Below are 26,787 nucleotides of genomic sequence, written 5' to 3'. Positions count from 1 at the left end.
GCCTGTGCGTCCGGAGCCTGTGCTCCGCAACGGGAGAGGCCACAACAGTGAGAGGCCCGCGTACCACAAAAAAATAAAATAAATAAAAAATAAATAAAAATAAAATATATGATATTCAGAAGAGCTGGAGCAACGCTTAAGTTTTAGGGATTGCAAATGGTAAAGGTGGGACTTGAATCCAGATTCATCTTACTTAAAAGAAGAGCTAGCAACAGTAGCATTTTATATTACACGTACATAGCAGAATATTCATATTCCTGCAATTACTCTTAGAGACATATGGTTCAAAGATTAGCTCTTCATTGAAGATTTCTACTCTCTTCCATGGTGTAGCACTGTTACTGAAAAGCCCAGACAAGGACTACATTTCCCAGGCTCCCTTCACTTAGGAAGGGTCATGTGACTACTCTCAGCCAATGGCATTTGAGTGGAAATTGTGTCACAGGAGGGTGAGAGAGCAAAAAAATAAAGCAGATTTGAGAATTGTTTCTAGGAAATAACATTGGAAGTGGTCCCTGGTGGGTAGACATTATGGGGAAAAAGTACATCAGGAGCCTTCTGAGTGTTTGAGGGAACTCCGTTGCCCTCAGCAACAATAAGATCAGGTTTAAAAAAAGTGGTTATCCCTTTGAGCTTAAAAAAACTCTTGGGCTCCCAAATTAGTATGGATAAGATGTATGCTGTAAAAGCTACAGAGTCACAAGGAGGGCACATTGCCTGCCACTCCCTTCAGATGATGCCATGGAGGATGATGGACAAGGACAACCTATCGGAGGGCAGAGGCAGGGCCATGGAGGGAGAGGGACCAGGAGACCCTCCCACATTCCCTGGGCAGGGGTCCTGACAATGCCTACTGGGCAGGATTTCAGATTATTAGGAAATGGTGACTGCTGTTTCTTCCCCTTTCTTTCCTCCTCTGAAAGGGAGATTTTAAACTAATTCTGCCCCTGCTCCAACACCCATATATTTGGTATGTGGGGTGGGTTGAGGCATAGATCACTCATGTTATGGTTTCTGGGAAGCCAGACTATAAGAGGAGTCTCACTTAGACCTGATGAAGAAACTACTCATGACCTAGAGACCCTGAACTTTGGGCTGTCTCTCTGGGTGAGAGGAAGGGTGTGCTGTGTATATGGGGAGATATTGGGTGGCTGGACATAAGTATTGTGGAAGACACAGCTAGCCGCCTTCAAGAGCTCCTGTCCTTATTTCATAGAGGAGGGATGTGATTGGGAAGAGGCTACCTTGCTAGGGACTCTGTTTTCCAGCTGTCTTGCAACACGGTGCCATTCACAAACGCAATGTGAGGAGAAGTGAGGTGGGCCATCTAGACCAAGGCGGTGAAGAAAGAGGTGGGCCTTCTTCCCTGTCTGCCCCTTGATGTGGATGCCCCAGGAGCCATACATCACAGAACCACAATATGTAAGGATGGAAGCTTCTGAATTACTACCTGGAGGGGAGCCATAGCCATTCAGGTATACATGAATAGGTTGTGATGTAGGTGAGAAGTAAACTGCCACCATGTTATGTCCATGAATCAAGAGTACTACATTGAATTACTGCCCCTCAACCCTTAGCAGATGCCCAGTGGAGAGAAAGTCTTTAGGAAAGATTGTCTGTGGGATACTTAATCTATTCCTTCCTCTGGGCACTAAAATCTACTTCTGGTTTCAGCCAGACTAGCTGAGTACTGATGCCTGCACTGGGCTATTTTGCACATATGATCTCTAGAATTACATTTATTGACTTGTGGGAGGCCCTCAGCCCACACTGAGGAATGCTGGCAAAGCATCCCATGACTTTCGTGATGTATGGTACAGGTGCCCTCCCCCTTTCCTTTCCTTTTCCATTTATTCACTAAATATGTATTGGCAGCCACTACATGTCATATGCTCTACTAGGATGTTGCGATGTGATGACGTTATGACAATTTTACGCAGTTTCCTCGTTATTTAAACCTGGAGAGAGTTCTCTCTAGCATTGTTCCAGAAATAGCTATTTCTCTCTTAAGCAATTGCCTGGATTAAGCTGGGGACCTTCTGAATCTTACAACCACTCTTGTTTCCTTCTTTGCATTGCCTGTTAGAAGGCTTCAGGCCAATGTGTAGCCCACTGCTAGCATATTTATAGGTCCCTATGGCTACTCTCTGCATCTTCACATCCCTATAGGCCTCCTCTTAAGTCTCCTACCCTCGTATTCCCTGCAGCCTGACGTTTGTATTATATTTTCTCTCTCCCTGCTGTGTTGGGTATATCCATCTAACTCACCTTTACTCTTTTTTTTTTTTTTCTGCAGTACGCGGGCCTCTCACTGCTGTGGCCTCTCCCGTTGCGGAGCACAGGCTCCAGACGCGCAGGCTCAGCGGCCATGGCTCATGGGCCCAGCCGCTCTGCGGCATGTGGGATCCTCCCGGACCGGGGCACGAACCCGTGTCCCCTGCATCGGCAGGCGGACTCTCAACCACTGCACCACCAGGGAAGCCCACCTTTACTCTTTTTCAGAATATTTATACATGAAAAGGGGAAAGGGCAGAAACAATTTTCAGCACCATTTAGAGGTTCCTAATAAAGTGGGCTGAATCTGGACAACAGAAGTGGAGTTGGCTCTGTCTGTGAATGAGAGCCACGGTATCAGGAAGATGAGCATCTGTCTCCCTGGGCACCAGGGATTACTGATATCCAGAGACTCGCTGTTCATTTTTGAAGCTCTATGTTGATTTAATCTCAACTTTTCACAGAGACATCTGTTGGTTCCACATTTGCATTCAATTCAACTCAGAGCCCAAGTTTTGGAATGGACTCTGAGCAATCCTTTACTATATTCTATTTTGTACAATGTACACCTGCTTGCCTCAAATTTGGGGACTATGTTTTTAGATGATCAATTAATGAACACTGGCTCACATTTCAACATTAGCCTGGAACTCAAGAAAGCAATCTGGCCCCAACTTGCCTTTCTAAATGTTTTTTTCCTGTTACTCCCCAAGGCATCAGCCAGGCTAATTTGTGTCCTTTGGAATATGCCTTGTGATTTCCATCTCTCTGTCCTGTTTCTCCTATTAATTGTGACTGGGTTAAGAACAATAGCTTACATTTATTGAGCACTTATCTGCGAGGTATTTGTAAATCACTTTACTTGTTAACTCATTTAATTCTTGCAGTGATCCTATCAGGGAGATGCTATCATTTTTCCCATTTTTACAGATGAGGAAGCTAAGGACAGAGGGGTAAGAGCTAAATTCCTTTCATGTCTGTATTACATTTTATCTTTATCTTGCTGTGTTGGATATAACCATATAAGCCACCTTTACTATTTATGGAATGTTTGCACATGAAAAATTAAAAGAGCAAAATATCAATAATTTCATTTCCAGAAAGAGCTGGAATTCCAACTCACACCGCCCTCCTCACCAGCCCATGCTCTTGGCTGCTACACCTTTGGTTCTCAACTCGGTTTACCCTTTAGCATCCCTCATGGAGCTCTCAAAAAATACAAATACCCAGGCCCCATCCCAGCTCAATTAAATAAAAATACCTAGAGATGTTGGTCAAGACATTGATGTTTTTCAGAACCTCTCTGGGCGATTCTAACGTGCTCCTGGGTGAATTCATTGTACTCTTCAGTCCTCCTAGCCTGAAGTCGCTCCTCTTCCCGTGGGGAAGACGTCTTAATCCCAGTGTGCTTCTCACTTTTTCTCTCTTAGTGGAATCAACTCCCCCCTTGCCACAGTGATCCTGATTCATTACCAAAAGTTTTCCTGAAGAACCCTGGAATCTTGTTCTAGACCTTTTGAATACGCACAAGTCAGGGCTTTCCAGTCTTCTGGCTAATTAGATGCTAGGGTTTCCTCTGGGATGCACATGCTCTTGCATCATCTTTACTCAGTTTTGTCAGCAAATTTGATATACCTTTGCCGACTGAGCACTGACTTAAATATCAGAATTGACCTGCATCTTTTCTGGCATCTCTTGGGTGTATTCTCTCTATTGCTTAGAAATATGAGTCTAAGTACAACGAACAGCAGTTATAGTAGAAACAATATCTTTAATTCCTTTGCAAGGTAGTGATAAACTCTGAGAAAATCTAATCATGTCATTTACTGACACAACATCCTTTAGTGCCAGACTCCATCACTCTTGGACAGAGTTCCAATGTGGTTACCAGGGTGCTGCATGAGCTCACCCTAAGGACTGCTCTGGTCTCACCTCTTCCAGACCTATCCCATGCTCTTCTCTCCCCAGGCACACTGAACGTCTTTCAGTTCCTTGGCTTCATCAAGCCCCTTGTTGACTCCAGACTTTTACGTATACTGTTCCTTCTGCCTTGAACATTTTACTGTATCATCTTACCTGGATACCTAGGTCTCAGTTTGGATGTTAATTCTGCTGGGAAGCCATCCAGAGCCCTCCCCTACTGTGGGTTAACACCCTCACCCCTGCTCTCAGATCATCTGGGTTAATCCTTGTCACACAGTTTTGAAATCATCCATTTCCTGTCATCTCCCCTAGATCTCATAATCATTTAAGCAAGGACCATGTCCTATTGGTCGCTCTGTCTCTGATGCTCAGCATCAAAGAGGATGAGTCAGTGTTCGTGGAGTGAATCTTCTGATGTGGGCATTTTCCTGGGCCATTTTCTGTATCATTTTTGGTTTAGACATGAGGTAGTATTAGACATTGTTCTTTTGAATTCTCTAGATCCTGCAAGATGACATCCTCAAAAACGACAGGTTTTAGACAAATGGTATTAACTCAGACATAGCGAAATTCTGTCAGTCAGCATCAGAATAATTGAGTATATTGAGTAATTCCACCTTTGATCAAAAGTTCTATATGAATTATCTCATTTAATATTCCCATAGACTCTTTGACATCACATTCTTTTCACTTCCTTTTTACAGAGGAGGAAACTACAGTTCCAGGGGAATAACATGCTGAAGGACATGTGACTAATTAGTGGCAAAACCAGGTTTGAAATCCAGGTCTGTATGTGCTCCAAGGTACGATGATTCCACATTGCCTTAGAAATGTCCATTTGTCTATTGGGAACGAATCCCATCTTAACATCTTACATGGACGCTTCTAACAGACTTCCTAGATTGAACCCTATCTCTCCAACCTGGTAGCTGTGTGACCTTCAGCTAGCCTCTTCTCATTTTGAGCCTCAATTTCCCTAACAGTGAAATGGGGATAATCATCACAGTACCCACCTCATGCACTGTCATAAAGCTTAGATGTAAAAAAGCTGGTAACGTTCTCAGAGGGGTATCTGACACATAGCGCTCCACAACTTTCAGTTCCTGTAGCCATTGTTATCCTTTTTCTGTAAGCGCTGTTAGTATAGTGGAGAATTTTTATAGTGTGCTTGTGGCTTTATTATATTGCTTCTCCACCTCATGTGCTTGAGGATTTTGAAGGGAGCAGGACATGGTAATGTGAGCAACAACCATTTTTCCATTAGCTCCTTCTTTACAAAGTAGGCTCAAATAATGCTCGCATACCGATTTGAATTTTACACACTACCCCACACTTCAGGAATGGCTGGTCAGGCAACGCGGGGTATATGTGTTATGGGAGTTTTTTTCTTTTTTTTTTTTTTCACTACATAGGACATGACATTGTCAATTCATAATGAAATGAACTAGAGTCAAAGAACATACAGATTAATCAGGAAGAAAATAAACTGACATGAGCCTGTAGTTCTCCACCATGTTTAAATATATCTCAAATTAACAGCCCTTTACCCTTTAGCCCTTTATTAGGGCATAATGAACCTAGCAGTTAAAATATTTTCTAAAGTCAGACAGTAGAATTGAGAAGCAGTGACTTAAAATTTCTGCCAGAAAGTTTTGCTTGTTTCATTTGCGGGTGGTCATGAGCCTTCTTTGCAGCAGTGTGAGTGGCTGAGTGTAGAGAGATTGTGAGACATTCAGATGACAGCAACGATGTGGATAACAGCATGTGTGGAAGGCGGTGATATCAAAAAGGCAATGTGATTTGCTTTGCATTGGCATTGCCTGCAGTGTCAGTATACAGGTTTTGAAATCTGTTGTCAGGCACTACCTAGGGAGATTTCTGTTCAAGTAGAGGGCTCTCAAGGCTGTCTCCTCATCCACCAAATTCCAGGCTGACTTACCCTCCAACTTCCCCCAGCAGATTCCTGCACTGCTGCCTTCTTGAAGTATTTGATTAGCACATCTCAGTTTCAAGAACTATACTAGGAACTGGAGATACACAGCTCAGTTACACCACTATTGTTTGGCCCCTGCCTGTGTTTTCAGCCTCTTCTGGCACATGATCTCATTGTTCTTTGAGAAAACCACAGTGGTTTTCTCAAGTTCTTGATCAAAACCCAAGGCTTTTGCCCATGCTGCTCTCTGCCTGGAATGCTCTTCACCCGAGTAGCTTAAGTCACACCTCGCATCTCAGACCTCTTGTCGCTTCTTCCCAGAAGTTTCAGCTTCCCAGACTGCTTTAGATTCTTTATGATCACATCGTCTCTGAGAACTGAATTCCTTTGCTTCAGAACATGTAGTTTCTACTTGAACAATCTGACGTATGATTAGAGTAAGGTCTGTCTCCCCTGCTGGACTGGAGTTTCCGTGAGAGCAAGGGATTAACTGTTCATCATTACGTGACCAAGTGTTTGGCATAATTCCTGGCACACAGTCAATGCTCTGCAGAGAACTGCTGAATGAATATGTGAGTCTCTCTAGTAGAGAAGATCACAAGTCAACAGAAGATTATAATACATTATGGTAAATTATGATAAATATTATATGGGATATGCCAGGGATGCAGAGGAAGGCATCTATTAGTTTTGGGTGCAGTGGTTTAAGGGAGGACCTCTGGAGTTGGTGATATAACTTGGTTAATGGAGTTGGAGTCAGACGGGGTAGGGAAGGAGTGCTGAGGGCACATTTTAATCAGAGGGATTAATTAGGGTCAAGAGAAGAGTCTACACTGTGGCATTATTAAAATTAGGAAATGGTAACAAAATGATGGATTTGAAATATATGGGATGTGAATGATGATGGTGTGTATGTTGGAAAGGACGCTTAAGTAAGAGTCTAGCATGCCTGCATGATGGTATCATTCTCCAAGGAAGGGAATACAAGAAATGGGAGGTACTCTGAACTTTTTCTCCCTGTGTTTTTGATGCTATTTCCTATCCATCATTTCTAGCAGTTCTTCATTGGGGGTCTCAGATCTCCCGCTACCATGCCTTGGAAGAAACGCTTTAACTTCTCTAAGGTACTAGGTTCTTCCTCTATAAAATGGGGATAATAATAGTACCTGTATTATAAGGCTGCTGTCGTGAGAATTACATAAAGTAATACATGTAATACACAGGGTCTGGCACATAGTAAGGACTCAATAATTATAATTATAAACTACAATTATCAGTTTTACACTAGTACTACAACTAGTGTCCCATATAGTTGACAAGACCATTGCCAGCTGACATGGATGGACTTAACCTCTCTAATTTGCAGATTAAAGAGAATGAAAATTATATCCAGAAAGAGCCCAAGAAGAAAGGTGAAAATGATCCACAAACGCTATGATGATCACATACAGCCTGGCTCAGTTTTAGCTGCCTTGAGGACTCCTACTGTGCACTCTCTGCTCTTGGATATGGTGACCCCAGTATATTATCATGATAACTTCCCTGTTCACTGGAGCCACTATTGAGAGGGTTAATGAGAACAGGTACCTAGCATAAAGCAATATTAGTGTGTAGGCACCAAAGGAGATCACGAATGACCATTTCTGAGTTGGCACTAGCATGCCATTCTAACTATGAAGAAATGTGATCTTCCTTTGAATTAGTGTCTGTTTAACCACCCAATCATACCAGCCTAAGTAATATTAGCTGACATTGAATTTGAATCCATTAAAGTTTACCATTAAGTTTTTTAACTGAAGCAATGATGAAAATACCAAATAGTATCAGGGATTATAAATAAAATAGATGCACTGGGGAAGGTGAGAATTTTCTACCAACGTCCTAGCTCAGCTGGAGATCTTGACTCCATCTGGTCGTGTGTAGTTGGTGTCTGGAATTTCCTTTCTATATCCACCCTGCCAATTAGGACCCTAGGTTCCTTTTATCACTTCCTGGGGTTCACCTATGCAGGGTGGAAGGCTAAGGAGGCCTTAGGACCCTGGTGGTTATGACTCCTGTTGGACAATCAGTGTGCAACTTGCTAGCTGCTATTCGTGGGTCGTCTCCACTGGAAGGCAACCAAAAGGATATGAAGAGTGTGTTGAGCTATTGTATAAAGTGCTTTCTCGGCTGGCAGCTGGAGAGATGGATCCATAGGTGGTAACACATCTCTCTGGCAGTAGTGACAGACAGCCTTTGCTCCAGTGGACCCCATTTTTCCTACTCATGTGGTCCTTCTTTTCCCCCTCCCTGGGCTCAGGGCATCCATATTAGTTTGGGGGCAAAAAAAATTCGAATCCTTCAAATTTCTACCTGAGTTTCTGAATGACTTTTGAACTTAAACACTAAATATTATTTGGCCCTCTATTCTCTGGTCAGTGGGGTAATTTATATCTTGCTGCTTGGGCTGGGAGTAGGCCCTCAAAAATTCAAGGAGCTTGAGAGGATGGAAGAATACATTATTAATTTTTCAAAATAGTACTCATCTGCATACATTTCTACATAAGCCTCAGAAGGGGACATAAGTTTTACCACTTCCTTAGGTGAAGTTATCAGAATCTTCCACGTAGAAATGGACCGATACCCTCAGCAGCTTCCAGTGCTATTGCAGAAGGACAGGGCTACAGATTTTCCAAGAAGTGTGAAATAACTCACCAGGCTTGCTCGTCATTCATATGGACAGCACATTAGTGACACAGGACCCTGAAATCTTGCCTTATCTAGGCTGCAGCCCAGCTAGAGGGATGAGGAGCTGACTCAGATTTAGAACATTTTTTCCCCCTTTTGAAAATAAACAAGCATTGATCAAAGGTGCTCTCATACCAGACAAGAACAGGACTTTGAAAACACCTGAGCTCTCTGTAGATAAATGGAAATCAATGACTTTGGAGCTGTGTTAGGGAAATTTTCTTGTTGATGAATTTGGAATTCTGTGTAACCAAGTACATTCCAACTAGATAACGGACAAAGATTTGGGATGTGCTACATGATAATTACACACACACACAACATACACACCATGACAAATGTTTGCGCAGAGAGTTTTGTATTTCTCAAGTGGCTACAAAGATGAGCTTTACAACAGGACTTACAATATTAAGATCCAAGTATTTGCACTAAATATGCTTTCATATTAGGTTTTCCCCCTGGTAAAGGACATCAAGATCCTTAGAAGATTTCTTAGATGATGTCTAGATTCATGACCCAGTCCTGTTGAGGAAATCCTGTTGTGAATTATATGTCTAAGAGCTATAGCTAAATAAAATCACTGTAAGGAGTTGTAATGCATGCGATTTGTATTATGCTCCCCAAACATCCAGTCTCATTACAAAATCTCCTATTTATCTTCTTCCCTTTTGCTGAGCGAAATAAAGAAAAGTGGCTGACTAATTGAGTCTGTACGCCCTTTATCACTGAGTATGATCTATATGTAATTTTCCTCTCCCCCCTCCTTAATACTGGGTATTACTAACCTTTTCATCTCTGCATGTATTTGACTGATGAAACATTACATTTCAGGGTTTAATTTACATTTCTTCACTTGAGTGATATTGAGCACTTTTTCCATGTTTACCAGCCATTCTTTTACTGAAAGAGTGGAGTATTCAGGATACTTCCTTATGCTAAAAAATATAGGTTAAGACCTTTTTCTTATACTGTGACACCATTTTGATTTATTGAGTTTTATATGTTGTGTATCCATAGGGCTGCATGTGCATAGACATTATCTGTAAGGATGCACAGAAGTCTAGCAATGACAGTTCCCTCTGGTGATTAAGATGCGAGAGGATTAGTAGGAAAGGGGAGGAGAGGGAGGATTACTCTTATTTTGATCCTTTCTTTGCTGCTTTTGGATACATGTATTTGCATCTACATGAGGTTATTACTTTTATATCAAAGAGCAAATTTTTTCCAACAAATTAATTTGCTTATTAACTTGAGCAGAGTAGGACAATGACTCTGTGAGCCAGAAACCATACATTCCACTGTCTTCAGGGACCAGGTAACTGACATCAATGTGCCAGAGCCAGGTGTGTCATAGGGAGTGGTGAGGCCTGTGGGAAACTGGAGGGTCCCATCAAAGAGAAAGCAAAGTCAATTTTTCCATGACTCTGCCAACCTAAGGAATAGGTCTGATGGTAGTTTCTGCCAGTGGGCTGTCAGTTGGAACTTACTGCCTTAAACTAAAAAAAAAAGGGACACCCACTCCTAGAGGTATGGGAATATCTGAAGACTGAATTCCCACTCTCTTTATCCTGACAAGGAACAAACAGAGAGACAGCCCTTTTATTAGACAGTCTAAAAAGCTTTGTCAGTTCTTATACACCCTTCCTCTCATTCCACTTACTAATGTACACTTGGATCCCTTACATACCTGGGCAGGAAGAGGTGCCAAGTAGGGGAGCAAAAGAAAATTTACATAAAATTCAGAAATTGTGCCTAAAAATATCACAACTTTACTAATGATGCTATCAAAGACCTTCCTGTAACAAGAACAGTAAAATCTCCTTTCAGCAATGCCTCATGATGAAGCCAGTTGAGCTCAGCCTCCTGTCTATTAAACAAGCCAGAGTCTGCCTTGAAAGAACAAGGCAAGTTTTAAACAGAGACGGTAATGAAGGAACCATACATAGACAGCTACTGTGGCATGTGGCCCTAATCTACTACAGCAATTCGTTATTTTGGTCTTTTATTACGTGTGGACGACAAGTAACAAATGGCAGAACCAAAACAGGTCATCTTCCCTGTCCCCTAAAATGTTAATATGTGTGAATAAAAATAAAGGCTTAAACTTCTCCATACTATATTTCTCTGGAAGGTCTCTAGATGATTTCCGAACTGCAGTTGAGCCTGACGTCCCTGAAATATTATAAATCTCATAACTACCAGGACCTGTTGTGCAGTGTTTGGTCAGCCAGTCTTAGGAAAAACACTGAGCTATGGGCAAAGGAATTATCAGTTGGTCTTGGAAGACCTAAAAAGCTTTCCTGGAAACAAAAACAAAAACACAGTCCATAGAGTCTAATACCAGCATGGTCCATTTCATGGAACACTGGGTCTGCAGGCTATGAATAAGTGTTACATAGGAGAAGCCTCTGTGATCAAAAATGTTTGGGAAATACTGGACTAAAGTCCTATAAGTTTCTTGTCTGCAGAACTTCTCAGAGCCTTTAATATGCTATCCTATTTTAGAAGGCTAAGAAGGGGCTATTACATGCAATATTTCTCATACTTCATGCTGTTTTATAGAAAACTGTTGCTGAATTTTGAATTTCCTTCAATTCTCAGACCTTTTTCTCTATCTAAGACTGTCTCTAGGGAATACAATGGTATGTGGTCAAGAAAATTGTATTATGTATTTTCCAAAGGAGCAATCTTCAGAAACAATTTTTGTAAAGATTCTGGTACTGGAATCTCAAATAACGCAACTTGAAAAAAGTCTCAATCTATGAAATACACTCTATTTTGTTAAAATTAGTTATACGCTGTGAGGCTGATTACAAACAAGTTGTTTGGAAAAATGAATGAAGTCATTTTATGGGTAGGTGTTTTAATATTCCTTCTAAGCGTCCATTGTCTTCTCTCTCTTTTATCCCTTTCTCTCTGGTTTCTCTTTCCCATGCTCCTTTTTTACATCCCTCTATCTCACTGACTGTGGGTCTCCTTCCCTGTTATTCTGTTTGTTTTCCTGGGTCTGAGTTTTGCATATCTTTCCTTTTGTCTCTTTTGCTCTTGCCTTGGAAACTGAGTCATGATAAGTCAGGAACAAAATATCCTGATAGATTGTGGGGGGGGGGGCTCTTCACGGAAATAGCCAGGAGTATGATGCCTTTTTCATTATATTAACTGTACACTGACAGTTAAAAACAAAATAATCTGGGATTTCCATATCTATCAAACTTAGAAAGTTGTGTGATGTGAGCTGGTCTCTTCCTGCTGCTCTCTCTGGCTGGTAATCCAATCTAAGTAGACAAGAATACCAGGTAAAATTTACTAGCAACCAGTCATAGAAATAGTCACAAGTTACACTGAATGAGAAGGGAAGGCCTATCAACTTATCATGGAGATTTTTCTTAATTAGATTGATGCTAAAAATCCACAGTGAATTAAGACCTCCTCTACTAAGCAGTAGTTGTAGTGATTTTTTTTTTCCACGTATTTGTCTAAGTTGGATATATACATAAAGTACATGAGAATAAAATCCTAAATAGAGAAAAATGCATGAAAATTTCCCAATCAAACAGTCATTTTATCCCCCCATGCCTTAAACAATGACACTTCAATCTTTCTCCAAAACTGAAACCATTATTTACAAAAATGTTTCTAATTGCTCAATGACAATGACCTTAGGAAGGGAAATCAAGCAACCACCTCTAAGACACAGAAAGGGAAGGGGCAGGTATTGCCCAAAGTACTGAATGTTTCTGCAAGTATCCACATGGCCGCACTTTCTTTCTCTTCTCACCCAGATATTTTGGCATCTGGCAAGAAAGCCTTTAGAATATAACTTGTGTTTATGTTAGATCCTTGTTTGCCTATGTTTGAGAAATGGGCGCCTTGAAGTCAGACAGCCCGGGCGGATCTTTTGGCTCTGCCACTACTGGCTACCAGATTTCGAGCAATCTTACAGCCAATCTCTGTGTCTCAGTTTCCTGGCGAGTAAAATGGAAATGATAGAAGGCTACACCTTATGCGGTTGGGGTTAGAATTAAATGAATATACAAACTTGAAGGACTTGGAAAAGTGGTACATGGTAAGCCTTCAAGAAAATGTTAGCCATTATTTGTATTATTGTTATCATTATTATTACTGTTTATATTCAATTATTTTTAAAACTTTGAGATTGATACTCTTTTTATGCCACTATAGATCAATTAGAATAATAAAATATAATTTCACAAGCTCCCTAGAAATTCATTTTCATTTGTCTTACATCATCTGCTTGGAAAAATTCTTCCCGTAAATAAATAATTATGTTTGAGTCATCATCTTCCTGTGTATGAGTATTTTATTTTAAATTTAGTCCCTGGACAGTAACTGGAGATTACAAAAAGACTGTACATTATATTTTTAGTTGGTCTCAACCAAACATATTGAGTAAGGTGTCTCCCATCTATTTTGGGTTATAGAAATTAATAAAACACAACATCATGTGAATTCTAGTGTAACAACCTATATTCCCTCAGAGTAGTGCTACGCACACATCCAACAGTATAATGCTTTCTAAAATATTTGCAAATGACTGTGCCAAAATTTAACTTGTTGAGTATGTTTTCTTGGTATTTTCAGTTATTAGGTGACAGAGGATCACTTTTACACTAAAAGTCCACTCCTTAAAAACCTCCCCAAATATCATGTATTATACTTTTGAATAAGTTGCTAGGATGATACTGCAAAATTTATGTTCCGTTTAAAACAATCTGGTCTCAGATTGTGAATCTTAAAACAATCCAATATAAGCTTTTTAAAAAATCAAGCTGTGCCTCTGTTTTCGGAAACACTATAAAAAGGCAACTGACCTGCCATTTCAGAGAAAAGCAAATAACAGCAACTGGAACACTTACCATGGGAAATGCACTATGTAGAACAGAATATGTTTAGGACAAACGTGATATATGGATGGTCAACTGCTGTCACAGATAGAAACTGGTTTCTAACCATTCTTAAAATGAGAAAGGGAAATGCATGACACATCATAAATGTGCCAAAGTGGAGGCAATAGTTAGATAAATGGTGGTGTATCCACCCTCCGAAATCCTGTGTAGTTATTAACAATAATGTTAAGAGTATGTATTAAGCTGGAAAATGTTCATATTAAAGGGAACAAGCTGTTGATCAGATAGTACTATAATATTTTAGTTCAATAAAATACGCACTTTGTGAGTTTCTCTTTAATGATGGGTTAAACCTCAAAGAACATATACTTATTTTCTTACAAAGCGACGATAATCTCTGAGCAGTAATATTATGGGTGACTTTAATGTATGGATGTACTTCTGTATTCTTCAAAATTCCTATAATGAACATACATTCCTGAAGAAGACTTACCATCATTAATGATATCCAGGGTAAATAGTTTGAAGCAGTTCCCACAAAAGATAGCGGCTAAAATGCCACTGTACTGAATTAATATGAAACAAAACTTCATAAAATAATGTCTGTTTCTAAGCATTACCCACAATTATTAGTAAGATAGGAATTGATACCATCATTTAGTGAGCACTTGAGGAGAACCAGACATTATGCAAAGCACATTATACACATGATTTCCTCAGTTCTCACCACAACCCCATGAAGCAGAAGCAATTATCATTCCCATTTTACAGATGAGGAAACAGGTTAGGAAGCATATGTGACTTGCTCAAGGTCATTCCAATAGTAACTGGTACAGCTGGGATTCCACTCATGTCTGCCTAATCTCACAGTTCGTGGTCTTAATAACTACACTGGAATTGTTAATTTATATACCCATTTCATATTTAATTTGCATGTAGAGATCTAGGCCATAAAAAGAGTTTTGATCGAAGTAACACATAGACTTTTCCCACACGTGCCAATGGATTCCAAGATTCTGGAGGAGTAAAATGCTATGGAAATTATAAACAATCAGCATAAGACTATAGAATACTCTATACTTCATTGACTTTTGCTCAGAAGACAGACACTAATAGCCTAAACCTACCACACCAGAGGGCTCAGAGTGTCCAAAGTCAAACAAACATGCTCTGAGAGACAAAATGTTACCACTATGTGGCTTAACCTCTCACAGAAACTTACAGCCAAATGCCATTTTCCCCTCTGCCAGCACAGACAATGCATTGCCTTTGTGTCTTCCACCCAAATCCTGAAGGCAATTCTATTTCTAGATCATTAGTGATAGAAATGAACTGGAAACAAAATGGAGATTTAGAGTTAACAGGCTCAATGCTTTCTTTGGCAGAGACTAGGAGAAATCATCATGGTTTTATAATGTTTATTGGCTTCTAGGGCCAAGAGTTGCTTCCTGTAAGAGGATGCAATGGCTTTTCTAGTCTAGCTGCCTGCCTTCCCTGCAGTGGAGGTGCCTTACTGCACTGACTGTGATCTAGAATAAGTAAATTATCATGGTGCAAGTTTCTCAACCTCAGCTCCACTGACACTGGGGGTGGGATAAATACTCTGCTGTGGGAGCTGTCCTGTGCATTGTAGGACGGTTAGCAGCTTCCCTGGCTTCTACACACCTGACACCAGGAGCACCCCTCTAGTCGCAGACACTAATGTCTACACCAAATGGCCCCTGAGAATTGGCCTGACTGAGAACGACTGATCACAGTGTATTTTCTTTTCACATCTTTATTGGAGTATAATTGCTTCACAATGGTGTCTTAGTTTCTGCTTTACAACAAAATGAATCAGTTATACACATACATATGTTCCCATGTCTCTTCCCTCTTGCATCTCCCTCCCTCCCACCCTCCCTATCCCAGCCCTCTAGGTGGTCACAAAGCACCGAGCTGATCTCCCTGTGCTATGCGGCTGCTTCCCACTAGCTATCTACCTTACGTTGGGTAGTGTATATATGTCCATGCCTCTCTCTCTTTGTCACAGCTTATCCTTCCCCCTCCCCATATCCTCAAGTCCATTCTCTAGTAGGTCTGTGTCTTTATTCCTGTCTTACCCCTAGGTTCTTCATGACATATTTTTTTCTTAAGTTCCATATATATGTGTTAGCATACGGTATTTGTCTTTTTCTTTCTGACTTACTTCACTCTGTATGACAGACTCTAGGTCTATCCACCTCATTACAAATAGCTCAATTTCGTTTCTTTTTATGGCTGAGTAATATTCCATTGTATATATGTGCCACATCTTCTTTATCCATTCATCCGATGATGGACACTTAGGTTGTTTCCATCTCCGGGCTATTGTAAATAGAGCTGCAATGAACTCAATAGATGCAGAGAAAGCTTTTGACAAAATTCAACACCCATTTATGATAAAAACCCTGCAGAAAGTAGGTGTAGAGGGAACTTTCCTCAATATAATAAAGGCCGTATATGACAAGCCCACAGCCAACATCATCCTCAATGGCGAAAAACTGAAAGCATTTCCACTAAGGTCAGGAACAAGACAAGGTTGCCCACTCTCACCACTCTTATTCAACATAGTTTTGGAAGTTTTAGCCACAGCAATCAGAGAAGAAAAGGAAATAAAAGGAATCCAAATCGGAAAAGAAGAAGTAAAGCTGTCACTGTTTGCAGATGACATGATACTATACATAGAGAATCCTAAAGATGCTACCAGAAAACTACTAGAGCTAATCAATGAATTTGGTAAAGTAGCAGGATACAAAATTAATGCACAGAAATCTCTGGCATTCCTATATACTAATGATGAAAAATCTGAAAGTGAAATCAAGAAAACACTCCCATTTACCATTGCAACAAAAAGAATAAAATATCTAGGAATAAACCTACCTAAGGAGACAAAAGACCTGTATGCAGAAAATTATAAGACACTGATGAAAGAAATTAAAGATGATACAAACAGATGGAGAGATATACCATGTTCTTGGATTGGAAGAATCAACATTGTGAAAATGACTCTACTCCCCAAAGCAATCTATAGATTCAATGCAATCCCTATCAAACTACCACTGGCATTTTTCACAGAACTAGAACAAAAAATTTCACAATTTGTATGGAAACACAAAAGACCCCGAATAGCCAAAGCAATCTTGAGAACAAAAAATGGAGCTGGAGGAATCAGGCTGCCTGACTTCAGACTATACTACAAAGCTACAGTAATCAAGACAGTATGGTACTGGCACAAAAACAGAAAGATAGATCAATGGAATAGGATAGAAAGCCCAGAGATAAACCCATGCACATATGGTCACCTTATCTTTGATAAAGGTGGCAGGAATATACAGTGGAGAAAGGACAGCCTCTTCAATAAGTGGTGCTGGGAAAACTGGACAGGTACATGTAAAAGTATGAGATTAGATCACTCCCTAACACCATACACAAAAATAAGCTCAAAATGGATTAAAGACCTAAATGTAAGGCCAGAAACTATCAAACTCTTAGAGGAAAACATAGGCAGAACACTCTATGACATAAATCACAGCAAGATCCTTCTTGACCCATCTCCTAGAGTAATGGAGATAAAAACAAAAATAAACAAATGGGACCTAATGAAACTTCAAAGCTTTTGCACAGCAAAGGAAACCATAAACAAGATCAAAAGACAACCTTCAGAGTGGGAGAAAATATTTGCAAATGAGTCAACTGACAAAGGATTAATCTCTAAAATTTACAGGCAGCTCATGCAGCTCAATAACCAAAAAATAAACAACCCAATCCAAAAATGGGCAGAAGACCTAAATTGACATTTCTCCAAAGAAGATATACAGACTGCCAACAAACACATGAAAGAATGCTCAACATCACTAATCATTAGAGAAATGCAAATCAAAACTACAATGAGATATCATCTCACACCAGTCAGAATGGCCATCATCAAAAAATCTAGAAACCATAAATGCTGGAGAGGGTGTGGAGAAAAGGGAACCCTCTTGCACTGCTGGTGGGAATGTAAATTGATACAGCCACTGTGGAGAACAGTATGGAGGTTCCTTAAAAAACCACAGTGTATTCTTAAACCTGGATTTTTCACATCATTTTAAAAACAGTTTGACCTTCCCATGGTACAGAGTGCCCTATGAGCTTGCTCCTCTGGGTGTGGCTGATTGGGCAAAGATCGACAGATGACCCAAGCTGGGTCAATCACATTCAGTCTTTTTGGAGAAGGCATTTAAGACACGGGAGGTGAGTCAAGTATACTTGGGCTATACCATGATGCTGAGTGAGATCAGAGTTGGTACCACAGAAATAAAAGCTTCACACAAATCCCTACGTTGTGGGAGAGCAAAAGTTAAAAGCCTTGAAGAGGGAACCCGTCTATAGAGAGGAGAATGAGGGAAAGAAAGGACAAAAACAAAGAAAACAAGAATGGCAGCTGCCTAAATAGTTTATGAATCCTATGAAGTTTGGCTGAATTTCCTGTAACTGGGTTTCCCAGGATTCCTCTATTTTCTTAAAAAAAAAAAAAAATTTCTCCTTTCTTGGTCTAGCTTGTGTGTGTTTCCTTTCTAGCCACCGCATAATTCATAATGAAAATACACGAGTCACTCTAGAAGGTGTCCTTCCCCCTCTATATCTAGAGGTAGGATCATGAACCCTAAGTCAAGAGATTTAGGTTCTAATTCCTGCTTTGTGACCTGAGCAAGTGAGTCACTTCTCTGAGTCCTGATTTTCTTACGAAGAATTTGAAGATCAGCTCACATCTGGCTCTGAAATTATGAAAGATAAAGATGGGGAAAGATATCTGTGATCCCTTTGAACTCTCTGTTTGACAGGCATATAAAATTGTTTAAAGATGGTGGTCAAGACTTGGTATTAGCGTCAGTTACTTTCGTCTCAAGAGTTAGTACAGCTACAACTTATCAATCACGGGACCAATGGAATAGTGATTAACCCTTCTAAGCCTCAGTTTCCTGCATGTTTAAAATGGGAGGGAAAGTGTATCTGCCCCAGAGGTCCCCGTCTCCAGGTTTTAAAGCCCTTTTCATCCACTCCCATGCTGAACAGATAGGGTTGACTTATATAACTAATAAGATATTGTGAAAACAATGAAGGATAACTTCTGAGCCTCTATCATAAAAGAAAAGGTCACTGTGGCTTCTACGTTGTTCTCTTGGGTCACTCACTCTGGGGGAAGCTGCTGCCATGTTGTGAGGACACCCAGCCCCTTTGGAGAGGTCCATGTGGCAGGGCACAGAGGCCAGCTGCCAACAGTTCTGTGAACGGGCCATCTTAAAACCACCCTCCAGCATCAGTCAAGCCTTCAGATCTTGACAGCAACCACAGAAGGGACCCTAAGCCAGAACCATCCAGCTAAGCTAAATTCCTGATCCATGGAAACTGTGAGACAATGTCTGCCATTTAAAGCTGCTAACTTTTGGAGGGAGGGCATAAATTGTTACATAGCAATAGATAACAAAGATGGGGGTCTTGGGATGAGTAAATAAAATAACGCATGAGAAATGTTTAGGACAGGGTTTGGTACATGCTGAACTCTCAGGGCACTTCTATCTGGTCCTGAATGTATGTGAACCCCTAGAGCAGTGCCTGGCATATAGTAAATGCTCATTAAATATGTGTTGAATGAATGTTAGGTATTATGTTTTTACTACCATTATCATCATCATCATAATCATACATGACCTCGATCCAAAATCAATTCCCAGATGAGTTGGACCCTCAAAATTATAGACTCGAAAAGTTTCCTTTACCTTATCTTCTCTACACAATGGTCAACCAACAGCTATTTGAAAATGCCAAAGCCAGAGAAACAAGAATTCAAACCCTATGCAGAGGGCTGGCATTTGCCTAACTTTGCAGCACTTTGGATGCACCTTCTTCATTATCCTGAACCATATTTAGATGAAACAAAACATATATATTATGCACAGTAACGACGCAGATGAACTCCTAGAGAGAGGGGTAAAGCCAGCTACTTACCATCGACACAGGAAGGTCGGTTTCTTGTCGTTCCAGCCACTTTCCCAGGTAGACAGGAACACTTGACCGTTTGTGATCGCTCCTCAATGCGGTTCTTATTACAACATCTGTGCGCAGCGATCACTTCACATGTCCCTCCTTCTGGCAAGAGAGAAAGAATCAGGACACTGATTAGAAATAATTCAGTGGGCATTCAGGCATGTGAGAGTATGTGCGAAGGGGTTGAGGAAAGTGGGAGAAATAAAAGGAAGAGTTTCTATGAGGTACAGTTACTGTGGGATTCTCTCCCATAACATGTATATATACATGCATACAAGATTATGTACAAGGGATGTCTCATCTTGGAGAAGACAGGCATCACAGCAGTACTCTTTAAATGCAACAAAGAGCACCAATGAAGAGCCCTCAAGAGGCAACACTTCCTGGCTGTATGTACGGAGAGACAGCGGAGTAGTGAATGCCTAGAGCTAACACAAAATAAAGATGCTACCACATTTAAATGCATTATATTTGGGGAGCTCATCCCTGTGTTATCTTTGCATTTAGAATTCTCAGTACTCCTACTAGTGATAAGCAACAGACACTCCAGTGACACAGAACCTGCAGTGGCAAGAAAACTGCCCAGAAATGAGCTCTCCTTCCCAGCACCTGCTCCTCTCAAGCGGGATGAATAGAAAATCTAGTTGTACAGTCACTTCCCCAGTCCAGATCTCACCCAAAAGTGATAGAAAGAGTCACTGGAGAACATCATCATGTGCTTTAGATGGAATCTCAAATTATGGACCAAGGCATATGGCTTCCCTTAATCGTTACAGGTCAGCCATGCATTCGTCAGAATTTGGTGGCAACTTAGGGTATGCCACTGTCTGCTAGGCTCTTAACAGGTGCTCTCCTGGGTGTGTCAAATGTCACTGAGATTCAGTTGGATCGTTCCAGCCCGCAGGACACCAGCTAAGCCAGTTCTCCAGGGACACAAAAGATACTCCAAGTTATCAGAAACCAGGAATCAACTTTCCTAACATCAAGTTTTGCATTCAGGAAGGATGTTTTTCATTTGACAAGAATGGACCCATAACATTTAGGATCCTTGGCATTTAGGCTTCAGCTGGCAGTAATTCCTCAAGCATTTATGAAGCAACCACTGTCTACAAATTACTATAAGAGTTGTGTATCCAGCCTGTACATGGTGAGCACTTAGGAAACACTGGAGCAGAGGGAGGGAAGACAGGAGGGAGGGAAGAATTTAAACACAACACCATCCTATCCTGGGGCACTGGTCTCCTTGCAGGCTATTGGCTGAACATGGAAGGCGTGATCCCTTTTGAGGGTTGCTCTGAAGAACAGTCTCAACAAGCTGAACTAGGTACCACCTAGGACAGTCTTCTAGTGGATCTCTGGGTCATTCTCACCTCTTCCATATTTTTCCCAAATGTTATTTGATCGGAGGCACATTTGACCACCTTATTGAAGTCATAATTCCCTTAGCCAGCACGCATGATCTCACTTTGCTCTGCACCATCCCCCGTCCCACACCGCACCACCAGGGTACCTGTAACTTTCAAATACAGCATATAATTTATTTATTTATTGTACTTATTGTGTGTTCCCCACTGGAATGTAATTTCCTCAAGGACAAGTATTTGTATTGTCTTCCATTAAACATCGTATCATTATGAGAATTTCAAAAGTGCTTTTTAGTACATATTTCATTTAAATTGCAAAATTGTTCAAAGATAGAAATAGGACGATTGTTACCTGTACTTTTTAGTGAGGATGCAGACTTAAAGCAGCCAAATGACCTAGCCATAAAACGAATGGTGATAATAATAGTATTATAGGAGTTAACTATTTATTGACTCTTTCCTATGTAACTGACATCATGGTAGATACTGTATAAACTTTCAATTTACTATATGCTCTCAAAAGCCCAATGAGCTTATGATTACCTTTTACAGAGGAGGCAACTGAGATAGACAGCAGCTTAAACATTTGCTCACATTTTACTTAGCAAGTACCTGGCAGCATCTGGACCAGAATTCAGATCCTCTGACCCCACATATATGTTCTTTCCCCAGTCCCACCCTGGCACCCATACTGCCATTCCTCTGCAAAGGGACTAGGAATTGACAAGTGCTCCATTTTCATTAAAACCTTGTAAATAAAGTCAATGACCCCAGACCACATCCTCCTCAGGCTCACGGATGATGGATTTGCACACTGGAAGCCAGAGGTGTTGCTCTAAATAACAAGCTCATCTGGTGTTGACAAGTTGAACTATGGCTCCGATTACACCTGCTGCTCAGATACACCAATGAGGAGCCCAGAACCAGGTCTCAGAGGACCACAGGACCTTGCCATTTAGAAAGTCTGAATGGCCCTGTCATACTCAAATCTCCTGATTCCCAAGGTTTACACTTGTGACTGACCTACCCCTAGTCAATCAGAGAAATTTAACCTCTCAATCTATTCTAACTACAAAAGCCTAGCCCACTGACTTGTAATGACAAAAAGAAAATTAGATCTTTGATAGGAAAAGGCTCACATCTGCAGTCCTTTGATCAGAAGTCTTCAAGTTATTCCTAGTGGGGCTTCATAGATTATCTGAGGGGGCTCAGTTATATCACTGGAGGAAAGGAGAAAGCAACTCTAGATACTTTATTTTTAATATTCACTATAGTTCTTCAATATTTTATTTAAATGTTTATTTTAATGTTCAGTATAATCCTTCAAAGGCGTTCCTCTGCTAAGGAAAAAGTGAAAACAGCTGTACTTTGCTGCTGATCAGCTCTAAAGCTAATATCAAATGACACGTATATATTGGATAGATGGATGATTGAACCAGATGAAAAATGAATTACAAATCTGTCATGGATTATTGCACAATCATTTAACATGGAACTTACAGTTTTTCGAGAAGCTTAGATGTCTTTGCTATGGTAGTGTATAACAAGCTGGTAAGATATACTCCCCCTTTCCAGTTTCTATGTCTTTTTTTTTTTTTTCTTGGCTATATCAGAAGCCCACATTTACTTTGGTCCACCCAGGACATAGTGAGAGGCTGATCAAATTCTGTGAAAAGAAATACAATTCTGGACTACTATAATAACCACAGGGATAAAACTTTTCAAGACCCTCTGGAACTGACTATAGTCTTATTTAACTATTGGCCTCATCAGCTGGTTGCTTCAAAAAGGAGACTGGAAATCAAAATTTTCCCAGCTTTGGCCCCCATGAAAGGAAAGGGTTAGGTTTGTCATAACCCTTTCTGGGAACCAGAAAATTGTTCTTTTAAATCGATATTATCTGAATTTTAAGAATTATCTAGTGAACTGTCCTTTCAAAACTAACTGCCAAGGTTATTGCAGAATCATAATGATAATATTTGTCATGTAAGTGTCTTTCAGTCTTTGGCACCAATGCCAGTCCATTCTAAATTTTATCTCAATCCAGGTCAAAATGATTTCAAGATGATCTATGGCCTCTCAAAGGAAAGTCATTTAAGTGCTCAGAATATTGAGCTTTCCTTTCTTGCTTATGGATTTCTGGAAACTCGCTTCTTTTCTGGATTTTACTCAGCATCTGTAGATCCAGCAAAGAAGACAGGTGAAGTAACCTACTAGCTAATGGCAGAGAATGTGTCACAAACATAAGCCAGTGTGGAATTCAGACTTTCCAGGTTGTTGCTTGTATCATCACTTTATCTATAGAAAACACATCGAAGATGAAATATAAGAAATGAGCCTTCTACCCTAAATCTAGCATTGTGAGGGGTCGCATTGTTCTTCCAGATTAGGAGGTAAATACAGTAATTATATGACTAATGCAGGCCAACCTGAAAAAGTTACATGTGTTAGATGCACATCAATTTCCCAGTTCTCCCTCCATGCAAATTTTTAAAACAGTGGCATTGCTTCCTGCTCCCCTTGCCCGTGTTCCCCAGGTGGCAACGGGAGAGTCCCCCGCACGGAAGCTCCTCTGGGCAGCTCTCCACTTCCCCTGTCTGCTCTTTCTTTTGGATTTGTCAGCACTCTGAGTACATTATTAAAACCGATTTTTAACAGGAAGAGAAAGTTTCTACTCCCCCCCCCCAAAAAAAAAAAAAGACAGCACTTCAAGATTATTTCTGGCAGCAGCAACACTCTCTGAGCTGGAGAAATTTAAAAAAAATGCCAAGCCCAATATGCTCCCAGCAATGACCCCTCCTTCCCAATTCAATGCATCACTGTCTTGTCCTGTACAAGTGAGGAAACACAAGAAGATGAATTGCTAAGGATAATATTTCTTTTAAAAAAGAGAGTTCCCACAGATGACAATTACATGTCATGATGGAAAGGGAGGATGAGATTAGGAATGACTGGCAGGCAGATGGCTAAAAACTTGAAGGTTGGCATCCTAAAACAGTTTGCCCCCCAAAATGGACATCTAACAGAAACAGCTTACACCAACCAACCTGATTGCTCTGAGCTATAAACTGGGTCAACCATTTAAAAATGGGCACTTGCGGGAGATTGCTAAGGTCTAATCCTTTTCATCTGCCAGGGAATTTGACGTACAGCAGTATGTTTTGGTTTTGATGTTTTCATGTCCATGACCAAGCATAGCCAAGCAACTGGAAATTATCACAACACCAAGTTTTCTGGGAAAGAAGATGCTGGGTGAGATTGTAAAGTTGAAATGGAAGAGAATTATCTTTTTTTTTTTTTAAACTTAAGTCTAAACTCTGTATTTTGGGGGGAGGTGGGGTCCCTGTATTCACTATTCAACTCTTCTTTAGGTGGTCTCCTTGAATCGGATTGTAAGTTAGATTTCCCTGCTATATGATCCTACAATTTCACATAATTATCCCATAATAATATTCACAATGCATTATTTTGGCATTTTTAAAGAATATTTCCCTTTTCTTATCTGTATAAGAACAGCAAGTTTTCTGCTTCATTACTCTGTTACTGGGCCCATGTCTGGCCTATAGATATTTGTGGAATGAACCTCTTCCCCAAAGACTAGCTTTTGTCCCCGACTGTATGCTCACTTAAGTAAGCCAGACTTTTCTTTTATAGCGCATCTCCTAATTGGAATGATTGGTTTACTACCTGTCCATCTTGCTGGGCTGGACACTCTTGTGATGGCAGGGACCACATCTTGTTTACTTCTTTATCCCTAGTGCCTGGTGTATTAGTTGACATTCACACATTCGCTAAATTGCTGAATAATTAAATGACTCAATGAGGGATAGAAGGAGTAAAGGGAAGAAGGCAGAGGACGGAAGAAAGAAGGGAAGGAGTGAGATGGGAGAATGAAAGAGGAAGAAAGGAGAAACTAAGAGAAGAAAAAGAAGAGAAGAAAGACTGATTATAAATTAATCCTCTTTGGGGAACTTATCTTGAGTATCCATTATGTGGTCTTTTCAGAAAATAAACTTGAATGATGAATGTAGCTTTTGCAAAGAAGTGACCTTCTAATACACCTTCCAGAAAAATCAACTTGGAACTCTGGTTGTGGGGAGAGCCAAACTGTACAAAGGAAAAGCTTTTCATTCTGAGTGAAATGACTGGAAAATGAAAGAGCAACTTAGAGTAACCATAAGGAAACTTCAGTCCTCATTAATAGTTAAGGCAGGATATATCTGCTTATTGCCAAAGCCGACTTTTAGAGGACATGAATAAAATGTGATTAAGGAATGTTAAGATTGACATGATAGTACGGATCATTGCCTTTTCACCTTATTGCAAATGGCTCCTTTCTTTAAAAGCTGTTAAGTGTAAGAAAAAGCACAGGTTTTTTTGAGATTCACTTTTGTAGGACTTCTTGATCAAGGCCTTATAATAAGCTCTCTTGGAATCTGCTGCAGCGGATGTCAGAAATGCATATTTAGGACTGTGTTAAAAATGCTTTATTGACCCACTGGGCTGGAAGGAAGCGCCAAGTGTCTTTGTAAATCATTGACAAGAGAGACACTGATGGATATTTAAGCATGTCTTGGTCGAGGAGGGCAAAATGGCCACTTGATATTTTTATGTTTGCGATTAAACAAATTACCATCTCCTCTGTCCTAGGATTCTGGGTTATATTCAGGATAGACAAATATAGGAAAAAGAAACAACTACTGGGGCAGACAACCACGTTTTAGGCAGTATAGCATAATGAATAAAATAAAATATTGTAGAATCAGGGCCCCAAAGTGCAAGTCCTAAATCAGCTTCCCGTTTTTCTCCATTCTATGTCTCAAGGTTCTCCTCTGTAAAATGTGGATAATAATAGCATTAACTTATTAGGGTTGTTTCGAGGACTAAATGGGTATGAGAAATAAATAAGTACAGACAAACTGATTATAATAATACTTGGCTCAAAGTAGGCACTAAACTATATTCCGCTGTTAGTAATACTATTGGGATCATTATTTTGACTAGATCAGAATTACTTGTGGAAACATATTGGACTCTTCGAAATTTTTTCCCTCTTTTGACGAGCATGGACCATTCCCCACACCCATCTCCTTACTCTTACCCCAGGCCAGTGGTGGGGGAACAACATTTAAACCTCACCAGTCCCTTGAGATAAGATTGCTAAAGGTACTGTATACTACAGTAAACTCAACAAGCATCCCCTAGATTTCCTCTTTATAGTTTTTAAAGAAGAAAATGGCTCAAACATTGAATATGTTCGAACTCCTACTGTAGAAATCATTTTAAATAACTGCTCTAACAACATGGAAATATATTTTACTCAAAGATATACCAATGAGGTTACAAGAAGAACATTCTTGAATCTTTACTGATCTTTATACACTACAGAACTTTTATTTGTTTCCAGGCAGGATGCCTTGGATGGCATTAGGGAGGGGAGCCCAAGTAATGGTTTGGGTATCAGACTGGCATTGTGCTATTCTCAGATCTGCTGGAGAATTTGTGTTAAAATAAGGCTGAAAATGTAACGTCTCCTCCTGTGTATTTTTTGCCCCCAAATTTGTTTGCCTGATCTGGATCTGCTGTCAATCCATTGCAAATTAATGCAATCATTGAAACAGCTTATTGCCCAGTAGGGAAAGCCACTGAA

General features: G+C 40.3%; 1 protein-coding gene across 1 annotated transcript in view; it reads right to left on the bottom strand.

Moving 5' to 3' along the window:
- TAFA1 (TAFA chemokine like family member 1) overlaps positions 1-26,787 on the bottom strand; it is a 484,417-nt gene that overhangs the window by 88,307 nt on the left and 369,323 nt on the right. The window contains exon 3 of the mRNA XM_007447301.1: positions 19,735-19,875. Within this exon, the coding sequence (XP_007447363.1) occupies positions 19,735-19,875 (141 nt within the window). The remainder of the gene's footprint in view (positions 1-19,734; positions 19,876-26,787) is intronic.

Source organism: Lipotes vexillifer, unplaced genomic scaffold, assembly GCF_000442215.2.
Source record: "Lipotes vexillifer unplaced genomic scaffold, Lipotes_vexillifer_v1.1 scaffold1571, whole genome shotgun sequence".
Lineage (NCBI taxonomy): Eukaryota > Metazoa > Chordata > Mammalia > Artiodactyla > Lipotidae > Lipotes > Lipotes vexillifer.
This window is presented reverse-complemented; position numbering and strand designations above follow the sequence as displayed.